This window comes from Lactuca virosa, chromosome 2 (genome assembly GCF_052849685.1).
Source record: "Lactuca virosa cultivar CGN04683 chromosome 2, Lactuca_virosa_CGN04683_v6, whole genome shotgun sequence".
NCBI classification, from domain to species: domain Eukaryota; kingdom Viridiplantae; phylum Streptophyta; class Magnoliopsida; order Asterales; family Asteraceae; genus Lactuca; species Lactuca virosa.
Genome location: NC_136427.1, coordinates 287,284,102 through 287,298,527, shown reverse-complemented (window position 1 = coordinate 287,298,527; position 14,426 = coordinate 287,284,102). Strand labels below are relative to the sequence as shown.

Sequence of the window (14,426 nt, the reverse complement as noted above, 5' to 3'; positions counted from 1 at the left end):
CCACAGAAGCAGAGTATATGGCAGTTGCTGAAGCAAACAAAGAACTTATATGGTTGAAGAATTTTCTCATCGAACTTGGCAAAGAACAAGATAATTGTGAACTATTCTGTGACAATCAAAGTGCAATTCATCTTGCAAAGAATCCCGTCTTTCATTCGAAGACAAAGCACATACAGCTGAGATATCACTTCATCAGAGAAAGAATTAATGATGGCACTCTGAAGTTGAATAAGATCAAAGGAACTGAAAACCCAGCTGATATGTTGACTAAGGTTGTCACCTTAGAGAAGTTGAAGCTTTGCATAGCTTCAACTGGCCTTCAGGATAATTGAAGAGAAGGTCGGGTAACTAGGATGAAATCAAGATCAAAAGCGTTTTACAGAAATTCAAATGCACAGTTGAAGCACATGTGAAGATTATTCCGTGGCTTCAAGTGGGAGATTGTTGAGTAGGTGAAGCCACTCAAATATTAGTGGCATAAATCATGATACCACTCAAATATTAGTGGTTGAAAAGCAAGTCAAAAGTGAAAAAGGAGAGGTGATCCAGTTTTCCCGTTTGCATGTTTCATGGTCTGCTTTTCTTGTCTAATTATCATTTCAGACTCTATATATATGAATCTCATTTGTATTGTAAAATGCGTGAAAGAAAAAACACAGAGTGAGTGCAGATTAGCACCAAGAAATATAAACTCCTAGTTACCGAGAGTGGACGTAGGTCGGAGATTGGACCGAACCACTATAAATCTTGTTGTTCTTGAGTTTAGCGTGTGTTGTGTGTTGTATGTTCGTGTGATTCTCGTGTGTCGAGCCTAACAAAATCAACCCTAGAAAGTAATAGAAAGAAAATTAATCACAACAATTTAAAATTTGCATGAGTATCAGGGATCTCCTTAATTAAGATCTGCATCCACAAAGAACACAAAGGAAACAAGATCTACAAGGGAGAAGGAGTTGTTGTATGGTAATGGTAGTGGTAGTGGTAGTGGTAGTGGTAGTGGCAGTGGCAGTAAGCTTAAAGTTGTTGTATGATTTTGTAAATAGACTCTGGTTCAAGTTGTTGTTGTATGGTAATGGTAGTGGTAGTGGCAGTAAGCTTAAAGTTGTTGTATGATTTTGTAAATAGACTCTGGTTCAAGTGTTAAACAATTGAATAGTATACATCCATCAATTGATATTACTCGTTTTTTCTCCCTCTATATCTAAAAAAAGAAAAATGGTAAATCAAATCCTTCTTGTCTCCAATTGGCGGCCTATGCATATAAACTATGCAAAATAATTTAATCACCAATTAATTTTTTAGAATGATGCATACCGGACCACTAATGATGAATTGATATTTGTAGCCTCAGCAGATAAGATGAAAGAGATAGATGAACTCATCCTCAGTTATCTTGAAGAGAATCCTGTGATTGTTCTCACTGCTTTGGGAAAGACTAGCAACAAGCTTATAGTGGTGTGTGCAACAGATAATTGTAAAGAAACAAGGACTAACATATTATTGTTAGTCTTTCAGAATGTTAAATCACATAACAAGAAATAAGTATTCAGCCTCAAGTTATAAGGAAGCCAAGGGTTCAAATTCCGATACAAAATTATAATCGTATTGAAACAGGTAATAGTTGAACGAGAACCTGGAATTTGGACAACGGAGTTTTAGAATTTAGAATACGTGATGTTTGAAACCTAATTCTGATATGTGATGTTCAGCAACTTGTAGCCCGAGTCTTATGGTCGTGAGGCTCTCGGCTCTGAGCAAGTTGTGAATGACGATCAAATCAGCGCAACCAGAAACAAAATCATAATCGAATTTCAACTTGTGAATGACGATCAAATCAACTTGTGATTGTCTTTCTGCAACTTGATGTCAGAGTCCAACGATGGTGGGGTGGGGCTCTTGAATATAAAGAGCTTGTGAAGGGCAATAATATTAGGCATGGAGTGATCGAGAAGAGCGTGAAAGGGGAAACGAGATTTCAGCTAACGTGTTACCGTCTTCAATTACTTTTGGGTCTTTTAGTGGCACAAAACAAAACCCTAATCCTCGAATCGTATTAAATTCAAAGAGGAGTAGGATTATGCGTATATAGACAAAAGGCAAACACATATAATACTGTTAAATGCCACTAAAGGTGGCTCGATATATAGTGGCAAAAATATATATATAAAAAGAAAATTATATATTACAATAAAAAAATTTGTGATATTTAATAAATTGCATAACACAATATATATATTTTTAATGTCATTTTCTATCATTGTGCCACTAATAACTATGGATATTAGTGACACAAATTGTTAAATGCCACTAAAGCTTTTAATTTTTAGGGAAAATGACATATATGTCCAATTATGTTTCTAGGGTTTACCCATTTAGCCACTTAACTTATTTTGTGGCTTTATAAGGGAACGAATTACACTTTGTCGGGTCGATTAGGTCCTTTTGGGCAAAATGAAGGGGTCATCCGGTTACCCCTTTGCCACATCAGATGTTTGTTGACCAATTATTCCTTAACCTAGTACTATTCATCTTCTTCCCACCACTTTTTCCCATTTCTAAATCGTCCAACAGAGAGAGCCTTCTTACTACCATTCTAATGTCGATCTACAACTTCTCTTCTCATACGCTACCGTTGTAGGGCATTTATGTCATTTTCCCTTCTTACTCCCTTCAAAATCAATTTCGATATGTTCATCGTCTCTTCGAATCAAGTTCATCAACATAAAATAACTTGGACACATCTTCATCTTCCATCGAATCGAAACTCAAAACCAAACAAAACCAGTCAATAGAATTTGAAAGTCCATCTTCTTTCAAGAACCATTGAAAGAACCCAAAAATATTTTCATCAATTAACCATCGAGACGCTAATGACGTCGTTATACGAATTCCAAATCCTCGTGTTTTTCATTCCAACAACAATAAAATAAGAACAAAACAATATCACAATCAATACCCATACCCAATTCATTTTCGAGTTCACATCATTCCTAGAGTTCACTTCATTCCCAGATGCCAATGAATAGCCATTGTTGTTTCATAGTTCTTTGTAACATCCCAAAATACGAGCCAAAAAAATTTCATTTTTGAAACATATACTTAGCAAACATTAGAAATAAAACATTCACTGATCATATCATTTCATAAAAATGTCGCGTGTCCGGAAACCATTTTATAAAAACATAATAATGTCAGAGTACAAATCCCAGAATAACTCATGATGCGAAAATCAATGTGTGTGTATGATGTGCCGCTACCGCGCCAGCTCTTTCCCCTTCGACGAAGAGGTACCTGAAAACAAAACTATAAACTGTAAGCACAAAGCTTAGTGAGTTCCCCCATCATACCACCTACCATACAGTTACATAACATACATATATTGTCCGGCATATCTGGGTGCCCGACCTACCCCTTTGGTCCTCCCGACCGGATACTGTCTAGCATATCTGGGAGCTGGCCTCCCCTTCGGTCCTCTCGACCGGGTTCTGACTAGCATATCTGGGTGTTGGTCTCCCCTTCGGTCCTCTCGACCGGGTACTGTCTAGCATATCTGGGAGCTGGCCTCCCCTTCGGTCCTCTCGACCGGGTACTGACTAGCATATCTGGGTGCTGGTCTCCCCTTCGGTCCTCTCGACCGGGTACTGGGAACTATTTCACCCCCTTACTACTACCACATAACACATTTATCACATAATCTATCTAGCATGGCTGGGCACGACCGCCCCTTCGACCCTATTGGCCGGTAATCTGGGGACTATCTCCCCCTACAATCACTAGTACATAGCATCATGTCATTTTAGCACATAAACATATCACAGGTAGTAACAACCCTAGATGAATATCACAGAGACAATCATCTATCATGCAACTCCTACTGGTGGGCCGGCATTGTGGCCGTAGACCCACCGCTACTGGAAGGTAACTCACCTCAAAGTGGCTGCTGATCTGCGTGGGAACTGACTGACTTCTGCTGCTGCTGCTCCGGAAATCCTCCAGCTATAATTCCCACAAAAACACTCAGTCAAATACTGCTAACCGCCCTCAGGGTAAAATGACCATTTACCCCTCACTAAACCAAGAGTCAAAATCAAAGTCAACTTCCAGTTGACCCGACTCGCCGAGTTGGCTTGCCAACTCGCCGAGTCCCTATCCACTCGATTGACCATAATCTCGTCTCTACTCGTCGAGTTAGGCATTGACTCGACGAGTTTCCTTCTAAACCGATGACCACTAGTCCTTCATCCTACTCGCCGAGTTGTATGAACAACTCGTCGAGTTCATCTTCAACCGAAGAACATTCTATGCTGAGACTCGCCGAGTCGTATGAACAACTCGCCGAGTCTGTTCTTGAGGCTCGCCGAGTCAGGGCATTGACTCGCCGAGTTCCTCCATGAGTGAGTCTGGCTTCCGACTCACTGAGTCACCCCCCCCATGACTCACGACTCCACTCAGCAACACGAAAAGAGGAAAACTCGAGGACTCGCGACTCGACTCGCCGAGTCCGATGAACGACTCGCCGAGTCGGCCACATGCCACTAATATATACTCGATTTTGCTTGGATCCAGCTCATTCCATACGTAGATCTAGGTTCCTAGGGCTTGATTAACATGTAAAGTTTCCAACTTTACGTGTAAATAAACACCAATGAAGGTTTTAGGGCTCAAAATGCACTAAAAGAGTAGATCTAGGGCTTTCATGCAATATGGCTTCATAAAGGCAGTGGATCCGAGCTCCTAGAGCTCAATCATGCCTAGATCTAAAGGTTAATCAGCTTATCACAGACCCTAGTTCATACCCAAGCTTAGAAATGGCTCAAGAAGGACTTTAATGGAGCTCTAAGGGACTATAAGCATGAGAACAGAGGGAAACTGAGTTATACCTCAAGGAAATCTCTGAAATAACACCAAGATGCCTGGCCTCCTTCCTCTCCTCTTGATCTACTCTCCTTTCTCTCTCAAAGTCTTCAAGAAATCACACCAAGCACTTCAATTTCACAAGGAACGATGTTAGAACGATATAGGGGGCTCTGAGGGTGAATGGGGGCGAGCTTGGGGCGCATAAGGTTGGTTTAAATAGGGTGCAAACCCTTGGAATTAGGGTTTCACCAGACAGCGGGGACTCGTCGAGTCCAGAATATGGACTCGCCGAGTCGCCAACTTAAACGTGTTCCATGTCCCGGCTCTACTCGGCGAGTCGGGCCTACAACTCGCCGAGTCCAAGGCTAAAAATGCAAAATACTTAGATAAATTTACATACCAGAAACCAGGTGCTACATTCTTGTTCTTCGTTGGCAAAACTCTTAACTTAGTCTTCAACATGAGGGAACCAGATAACATTTTCATCAAGATAATAGCATTGCAATTCATGTCTCATGTGAAATTGCGTCCTGTTGACCTGCACATATGGTCAATTACCATATGAATCATTGACCATTTTTCCCTTTAGAGATATCAATTGTAGGGTTACCCAGGTATGTGTAATTTATGAACTGCTTGATTCAAGCTGCAAGAAAAAAGAACAGGGGTAAACAGAGATCAAGAAAAACTATGGAGGGGTATTTTTGTCCAACTTTCTGTTGGGACTTTTATTGAACCCAAAAACCCATCACGGTAAACATCAAAAAATGATCTTGTATATACAAGAAAAAAACAAACTAACTAATTGATTTTATCTCTAAATTGCAGGAAATGATAAAGCTAGGAAAAATAAAAAACAAATAGCTCTAGCAATTGGATATTCCGGATTATTCCAACGGTATGAAGATCCAAACTCCAAATACATCTGAGAATGCAAAGGGTAAAAAATATTTGAATCCAAATGGCCTGATATAGGATCACAAAGGCCTTGTAAATCAAGATAAACGAGAGGGTTAACACTTGCTGCATTAGTATTTGACCAGTCAACATCGAAGTGACATGCTTAGAAGGAGGATCCTCAGTGCAAGACTTCACAATGGAAAGGGATGAAGCATGGTTCTGATCAACATCAATTAACTTTGGACTTCCAGAAAAATATCGGTGAGGGGAATAAATTTTCCAACGAGGTTGAAGGAGTTCTTTATCAAGAAAAGTAATTGCGGTGCAAACTATGTGTGTGTGAATGAGTGTGAGAGAGAGAGGGAGGGAGGGACACGTGCACAAGAGATATTATTTAATGAAATTTTCAATTTATTAAATGAGTTACCGGTAATTCCAGGTTAAAGGGACCAAAAGAAAAGGTAATAGCTCACCTTATGCCCTCGTAAAGCAACATAAATACTTTCAGGACTAAATAGACCAACCCTAGAAACATAATAGGGCATATATGTCATTTTCCCTAATTTTTATAGTGGCACATAAGATATGCCATAAAAAACTTGATATAGTGGCATAAAAATATATGCTATTAAAAGTGTATGCACTAAATGACATATTCTTTGTAGTGTCATAAGTATGTTTATTTATTTAGGATTATGAGTTTGGTTGAAAGAAACTAATTAAAAGTGATGTAAGGCTCGTTTTGGATGAGAAATCAGGGGGATGAGTTACATGATGCTGTTGTGTGCATTAAGGAAGTGAACATGCTAGTGCATAAGTTTTCCTAGATCTATATAATGACCTGGCAACATCTAGGGATGAATCACACGATCCTAACATCCCAGTCAACAGCTTGAGTACCAAGATGGTTTATGAAAACTTCGCTTATACGATCAAAAATATTTATCTGATATCAAATGCTATATCCAAATTGAATTTGAGCTTGTTGCTTAGGTTGTATTGAATTAAATTGTAAGGTATGTTCTAGAAATGTCACAAATCGAAGTTTTGCACGTGTTTGGTTGCCTTGATAAGGCATGTTAAGCTAATATATATGCTATCTTGATTGAAATCTTGCATACTGTTGAACTGAAATGTTGAATTATGATAGATTATGTGTACAAGCAAAGTAATATGTATCAATATATGGGCATTGGAAGGAAAGTTATATTGGCTATTATCTTCAATTTGACTTAGTTGGTGGCACTAAAACTGCTAGATTGTGAATACTAACATTTAACTGACTTAACAAATTAAAGTTAAATGTTTACCCAACTGTTTACGTGACAGTTATTTTAATTTTATTTGTGAATGGATATATATTGCATTTTAACATATAAATCCTTGAACTCGCTAGGTGTAAAATCAACCTAACCCTTTTTGTGTTGTTGACGTATATCCTAGTCTGAGTTGCAAAGGCACACAGTACTGATAATACCTTGTTAGGAGAAGCTACTATATGGAAGATAGCATTTTTGGTAAAAATATGTAGCAACGTAACGCCCGAATTATAGTTTTATTTTTGAACGGAAAATTTTATTTTAACTAGCAAAATGCTTGAAAAGGTGGAGCGAGTTACATATTACAAGAGAGAAGCTAGTACCTCCAATGGTTTACAAACCCAATCAATCCAACCGTCATTGATCTTGAAAAGAGCAGATTAATTTGAATATTGTCTGTGAGTTTATGGACTGAGATGTGTTTTGATTGGAATGTTGCCTCGCTCCGAAACCTCCATAGGCATCATATCAAAGTAAGGAGAATTAATTACCCCTGAGTGTTTGAATCTTTTTGCATCATTTAAGTCCAGGCATCTCTCCATTATCTTCAGTGACTTGCCTAAGTTTCTCTTCCTCTTCAATTCATATATATGGAATCCAGTAAGCATTCCAACCTCTATGGACATGGAACTCTTGATCAATGATGCGGAGTCGGATACGCATGTGTAGGATTTGGGTGGGAGGAATGGCTGCTGTTTTCTTCTTTTGCCTTTACGCCTCGTTCCCGAGTTTAACAAAAGAAAAGAAGAGAAGAGAAAAGAAAGTCATGAGAGAAATGAAGAGAAAGGAAAGGAAAGTTAGGAGGGAAAGTGATCCTCCCATTTCCCTCCACTTCCTTCCACTTCCTTCCTTTAATGAAACTCGGGAACACCAATTTCTTTTATTTTCTTCTCATTTCCACCCATTTCCTTTCCTTTCTCTCGTTAAGTTGAACTCGAGAACGGGGTGTTAGCCTTTTCCCCTTGGCTGTAGTCTGTAGGAATTCGTATGTTGGGGCGAGGCGACGATGAATTATTTGATATAAGACTGTGTTCGATGGGCTCAAGTGGCAGAAACTGCAGGCCCAATAAGAAGATCCGGATTAGAAGGGGGTTGGAAATTGGCGAAGGTGTATCGCCGTGACGTGAGGGGAGGGGTCTGTCGATCTCTGGGCTACAAAGTATATCTTAGATGAAAGGATCCATATCGTTATTCTTTGGGTGATTCGAGGCACCACCGAACCATTTGATCAACGGAAAAATTATGAGGAAATTGTGGAGAGTTGATATCGGCCCACAACTGATCAGAGGAGCAGTTTTTTACAAAGTCGTTTTTTTCTTCACCAGCCAAGAAATCCAAATCGCTGAGGAATTTCGGCAAAACTTCCACTGTTTGGACGGACTCGGGTATGGAGATGTCGTCGTCTAACGCGAATCTGAATCCCCATTTTATCCAATAAGACGCCCATCGTTGTGTTAATTTATGAAAGTTTAAGTCCGAGTTAGGATGCAAACTATTCCAGCTGATGACGTCAGAATCAGGTGAGAAAGGTATCAGGACCTTTCCAAACTGTTCAGCTAGCGAGGAGGAGCGCACCTGGGGGAGATCAGAGATTCGCGGCCAGGTGAAAATTCGGTTCCCGTGTCTTTACCCATTTAAGATTAAACCAATCGACCTTCTGTTGTTCATGAAATCAGTGTTGTGTGTTCCATTTGTGGCTGATGAATTTCAACCGGCGGTCTGCATTTCTTCAATCACTTCATATATAGTATTTTCTAAGGAGATCAAACAGAGCAGCTTCATTCATGCCATCCGGCATATTGGTGACAAAAAATGTGATAGGATTGATCTTGTCAATTTACTTCCTGCTTTCGTTGGGTTGATGTTATATGTATATAAACATGTGACATATTTTGGCAAATCATGTTATTATAGACGGATGCTGCAGAAAATTTCAAAATTTGAAATGTTCTTGTATATGGTTGTTACATTCTCTTTTTTTAACTTGAGTGAAATAGAAGTAAAGAAGGTTTTTTTTTTTAATGCATCGATGTTTATTACAAAACAGTATAGTTGAATTTTTTTTTTTTTTCGCAATCATGACTATTTTGGTCTTGTGCCTAATTTTTTACTAAATTTGGTACAGAGGCAATTGAAGAACTTAATTACGACAAGCCAATCACGTATGTCTAAGTTATTGAGGACTAAACACCGTTTTGTTTGAGGAGCTAGGCAAGTATGCCATTTCACTGGAAATTTAGTAATCTGCTGGTATGTTAATGTTTGAATTAATCGTTTCCTTTCCATTAAGATTTGGTAGTTTAATTGTAGACAAATGAATTCAGCTGCAAACCTAGTGAGGGAATATTGAAAGGCATCCTCTTTTTTAGTCAAGTGAAAGTGTTTTTTGATTAAAAGTAAAAGAAATAGATATCTCATATATATCACTTTCTTTGGGTTTGTTTTGAAGCTTTGTACGTACTATGTGTACAATAAACTTTATAATCGTTTTAGTTAACTTTTTATTTGATTGGTTGGTCAATGTAATCGCTCTTGGATTATTTCTTATGTTCAAAACAAACAAAAATAAAACAAATGGCTGGAAATATGATAATTAAGAAATATCTTATCATCAATCATCATCTCAATTTATTGCTATCATTTATTTGACGAGGAGGATTAATCTCGATTTGACTTGGTCTGCAAGGTGATAAGGAATTTGTGGATGGCTTTCATTTCACCATTTGCATGTCAGCATATGCTAATCAACATGCAAAAGCTAGCTGACTATAAATTTAAAAGCCAGCAATTATTGACGTGCTCCAAAATTTAGTTCCAAATTCCAAAAATGAACTTTCATATTGCTTTCCTCTTTTCTTGTCTTGTTACATCTCTAATAATTACCTCCACTGCCTCTGCTTCCGGTGGTGGTAATGAGACCGATTAGCAGGCGTTGCTGCATTTCAAGTCTATGATCACCAACGATCCACTAATCTCATGGAATGCTTCCTTCCATTTCTGTGATTGGAGTGGTGTTTCATGTGGGAAGCGCCACAGAAGAGTCATTGATGTATCGTTGGAGTCGCAAGGGCTAGAAGGCTCGTTGTCTCCTTATGTAGGGAACCTCAGCTTCCTTCGTTTCTTTTCTCTTTGGAACAACAGCTTTCAAGGAACCATCCCTCATGAAATTGGTCGTCTCTCCAGGCTACAAGACCTCTCTCTTGACTACAACAAATTCAACGGACTCATTCCAACCAACCTGTCCCGTTGTTCTAAACTTGAAAACCTTGGAGTTGGTGATAACAAGCTAGTTGGAAGCATACCCAAAGAGATCAGTTTTCTCTCCAAACTTACTTTTTTTTATGCTAGTACAAACAAGTTAACAGGTGGGATCCCTCCTGTCTTGGGGAATATAACATCAATGAAACTGTTCTCTGCTTCTGAAAATTCGTTTGGAGGGAGCATTCCAAACACCTTAGGCCATTGGAAAAGCTTAACAGATTTTTACTGTGAAGATTGTAACTTACATGGAACCATTCCTCATGAACTGGGTCGTCTCTCTAGACTACGTTTCCTCTATCTTGGTTCTAACGAATTCAACGGAGTCATTCCAGCTAACCTGTCTGCTTGTTCTAACCTTGTAGTGCTTGAACTTTCTGATAACAAGCTAGTTGGAAGCATACCCAAAGAGATCAGTTTCCTCTCCAAACTTACTTATCTTTCAGTTTATGATAATAAGTTAACCGGTGGAATCCCGCCTGTCTTGGGGAATATAACATCAATGGAAGCGTTCTTTGTTGCTGAAAATCCGTTGGGTGGGAGCATTCCAGACACCTTAGGCCAGTGGAAAAGCTTAACACAACTTTACCTTGGTGCTTGTAACTTATCTGGAACCATCCCTCATTCCATTTATAACCTTTCACTCCTAGCTAATATTTCCTTGGCTGAGAATCAGCTTACTGGTAGTCTTCCCTCTTCATTTGGTGAAATGCTCCCTCATCTTGAGCTCCTTCAGTTACGGAATAACCAACTGACCGGACCTCTTCCACCCTCGTTATCTAACTGTTCGAAACTTAGGTTTCTTGAAGTGAACTACAACAATTTTAGTGGGAAGCTGAAAATTGACTTTGCAAAACTAAAGGATATATATTTTGTATCCTTGGGTAATAACATCTATGGATTTGGAGAAGCAGACGATATGAAGTTTATTGATACTTTTAAGAACTGCAGCAGAATAAAGGTGTTACATCTTAGTAACTGCAATTTTCAAGGAGTGCTGCCCACATCAATTGGTAATCTTTCTGATCAAATAAGTATTCTAACTTTAGATAGAAATGATTTTCATGGAAACCTCCCTTCAAGTATAGGTAATCTGGTCGGCTTGATCGGTTTCTCTTTAACAGAAAACCGATTTACAGGGAAAATCCCCTCCACCATTGGTAAGCTTCAAAACCTACAAGAAGCTTACCTATATAAGAACCAATTTTCAGGGCCAATTCCAGATGCCATCGGGAACTTATCATTGTTGACTGGCCTTTGGTTAAATTCCAACAGATTGGAAGGACATATTCCATCAAGCCTGGGAAATTGTCATCATCTATTGGAGTTGCACCTTGATGATAATAAACTCAGTGGAAAAATACCTACTCAACTTCTTCAACTTACATCTCTAACCATCAGACTAAATCTTTCTCAAAACAACCTGTCTGGGTCACTTCCAGTAGAGGTTGGCGACCTCAAGATGTTGACTTATTTGGATTTATCTGATAACAATTTATCAGGAGACATTCCTAGTAGCATTGGTGGTTGTACTAGCCTTTTATTCTTATCCCTCAAAGGCAACACATTTCAAGGCATGGTACCACCGTCATTAAGTTTCATGAAAGGAGTTTCGACCCTCGATCTTTCGCATAATAATTTATCGGGCCAATTTCCTCAATTCTTGGAACAGTTGATCTTATTAAAATATGTAAACCTGTCCTTTAATGACTTTGAGGGCGATGTACCGGTGGTCGGAGTGTTTGCCAATGCAAGTGCATTCTCTGTTTCCGGGAATAGTAGGCTTTGTGGTGGCTTGACTGAACTTGGGTTGCTCAAATGCAATACAAAAAAACATAAGAAAAGGTTTCCTTTGTTCGAAATAGTCATTTTGATTCCATTCACACTTTTCAGCATATTATGTATTGTGTATGCTTCATGTAAGAAAAGGAAGGGCCAAGCATCTCACTCTCAATCATTGAGGGACAAACGATTCATGCAAGTCTCACACAGTCAACTTCTCAAGGCTACCAATGGCTTCTCTGAAGCCAATTTGATTGGTGAGGGTGGATTCAGCTCTGTTTACAAAGGGATCCTTAATCGCGATGATAGATTTGTTGCAGTCAAAGTTATACATCTTCAAAACCATGGTGCTCACAAAAGCTTTATAGTGGAGTGTGAAGCATGGAGGAGTATTCGTCACCGGAATCTATTGAAGATAATAACTTCATGTTCAAGTGTTGATTTTCAAGGCAATGACTTCAAAGCTTTAGTATATGAGTTCATGCCCAATGGGAGCTTACATGATTGGTTGCATTCAAGTGTAAGTAAATCAAGACTGAATCTTCTTCAAAGAATAAATATTCTCATTGATATTGCATCTGCACTTGATTATCTTCACAATCACTGTCTGCCAACCATCGTTCACTGTGACCTGAAGCCTAGCAACGTTCTACTTGATGATGATATGGTGGCCCATGTTGGAGATTTTGGCTTAGCTCAATTTCCTGGAACAAATTCAAACCAAAAGAACACAAGTGGCATTAGGGGAACAATTGGATATGCACCTCCAGGTAAAATTCATGCATCCCAAGATCCCCATATTTATTTACTGTATTTGCTTTTTATAAAGTAATTGCTTATAAGTTATAAGTTGCAGAGTATGGTGTCGGGAATGAGATGACAAGTAGTGGGGATGTGTATAGTTTTGGAATACTACTATTGGAAGTGATGACAGGAAAAAGGCCTACAGACAACATCTTTACTGAAGGTCTAAACCTTCATAAGTTTGCGTGCATTGCCTTGCCACACTCTGTAACCAAAGTTATTGATGATGACCTTCTGAATAAGCTTCAAGAAGATGCTACTTCTAAGCAATATACATTAACAAATGCAAATAAGATAGAGCAATGCCTTGCTTCAATTGTCAACATAGGAGTATCATGCTCTGTGGATTCCTCACAACGAATGAATATCGCAAGTGTTGTCCATGAGTTGCAACATATTCTGGATAAGCTTCAAAATATTTGATGTGTCATGTTAGTAAGCTTTTAGGTGATAATTGTTAAATACAGATGTATTTTTGTATTCCGTGAATCTTGTAAATTGATGGTATGAAATGTTAAATAAATGTATACTTTGAAAATTAGACGGTTTTTAATGAAAAGCTAAAGGTAAAATTAGAGAACATAAACATTGGGGTCAAATTGAAAATCTTGGAAGTTCGAAAAACTTATAAACTCAATTATTTTAGGGTTAATCATTTTCCTTGTTAGGTTTTTACGGCCGAAATCACAAAGAAAGCAAAGATCGTATACTGTGAATCTTACGAGAATCCAAGCACAAATTGAGTAAGTTATCAAAACTAAGAACCAATAATATATGAAGTTGTGTTAGGGTTTTGATACAATCTCATCTGTAGATCAGCATGTGCATCAGTCAACCTAGACGACTTGCTCTAGTCACGTGCTTGAAGACTTGGTCTCATTTCAATTTCCAGTAGAAGTTAATTGCAGTAAAGTAGGATTCATGTTTAATTTCAGCATGCATATTTTCCTTCATTTTAGCTAGTCAGTAACTCCATGTTTTCTATAAATTGTAACCTGCATTTGATAAAAAGAGGAGAGAAAATCATTCCAAAGATTGTGTATTGTTCTTATTTTATCAGGAGATTAGTCATCTCGAAATAGACTGTATCAATTGGTGCTTTCATTCCCTCATCTGCATGCCTCCAAAACCACAGTTAGGATCCACTTCAGATACCTCTCATGTTGTCCTTCATGATCAGATGCAAACACTTATTCGTCTTTCCACAACCACAGCTTCAAAACTCGAACAACTTGTCAACATCCTCGTCAACAAAGAACATCAACCACCACCACCGCCACCCCCAAACCATCAACCACGCCCTCCAAAAAATTATTTTGCCTAATTTCGATGGGTCCAACACATTAGATTGGATCTTTCAAGCTAACTACTATTTTGATTATTATAACATGCCTAATAATCAAAGGTTACCCTTGGCTGTTTTTTACTTCACGGGTGAAGCCCTTAGCTGGTACAAACACCTAACCATCAATCAGTTACTTACCAATTGGACAGAATTCTGCAGAG

General features: G+C 38.6%; 1 protein-coding gene across 1 annotated transcript; it reads left to right on the top strand.

Moving 5' to 3' along the window:
- Window positions 1-9,893: 9,893 nt before the first annotated feature.
- On the top strand, window positions 9,894-13,442 carry LOC145161334 (uncharacterized). Its single transcript, XM_079080838.1, has 2 exons — window positions 9,894-12,886; window positions 12,973-13,442. Exons 1-2 carry the CDS (start codon window positions 10,027-10,029, stop codon window positions 13,341-13,343), a joined length of 3,231 nt encoding a protein of 1,076 aa, XP_078936964.1. The 5' UTR covers window positions 9,894-10,026; the 3' UTR covers window positions 13,344-13,442.
- Window positions 13,443-14,426: the final 984 nt, after the last annotated feature.

Excerpts from the sequence above, each read along its gene's own strand:
- LOC145161334 (XM_079080838.1), top strand. The coding sequence starts at position 10,027 with ATGATCACCAACGATCCACTAATCTCATGGAATGCTTCCTTCCATTTC. Across the intron at positions 12,887-12,972 it reads AATTGGATATGCACCTCCAG|AGTATGGTGTCGGGAATGAG; the intron begins GTAAAATTCATG and ends TATAAGTTGCAG.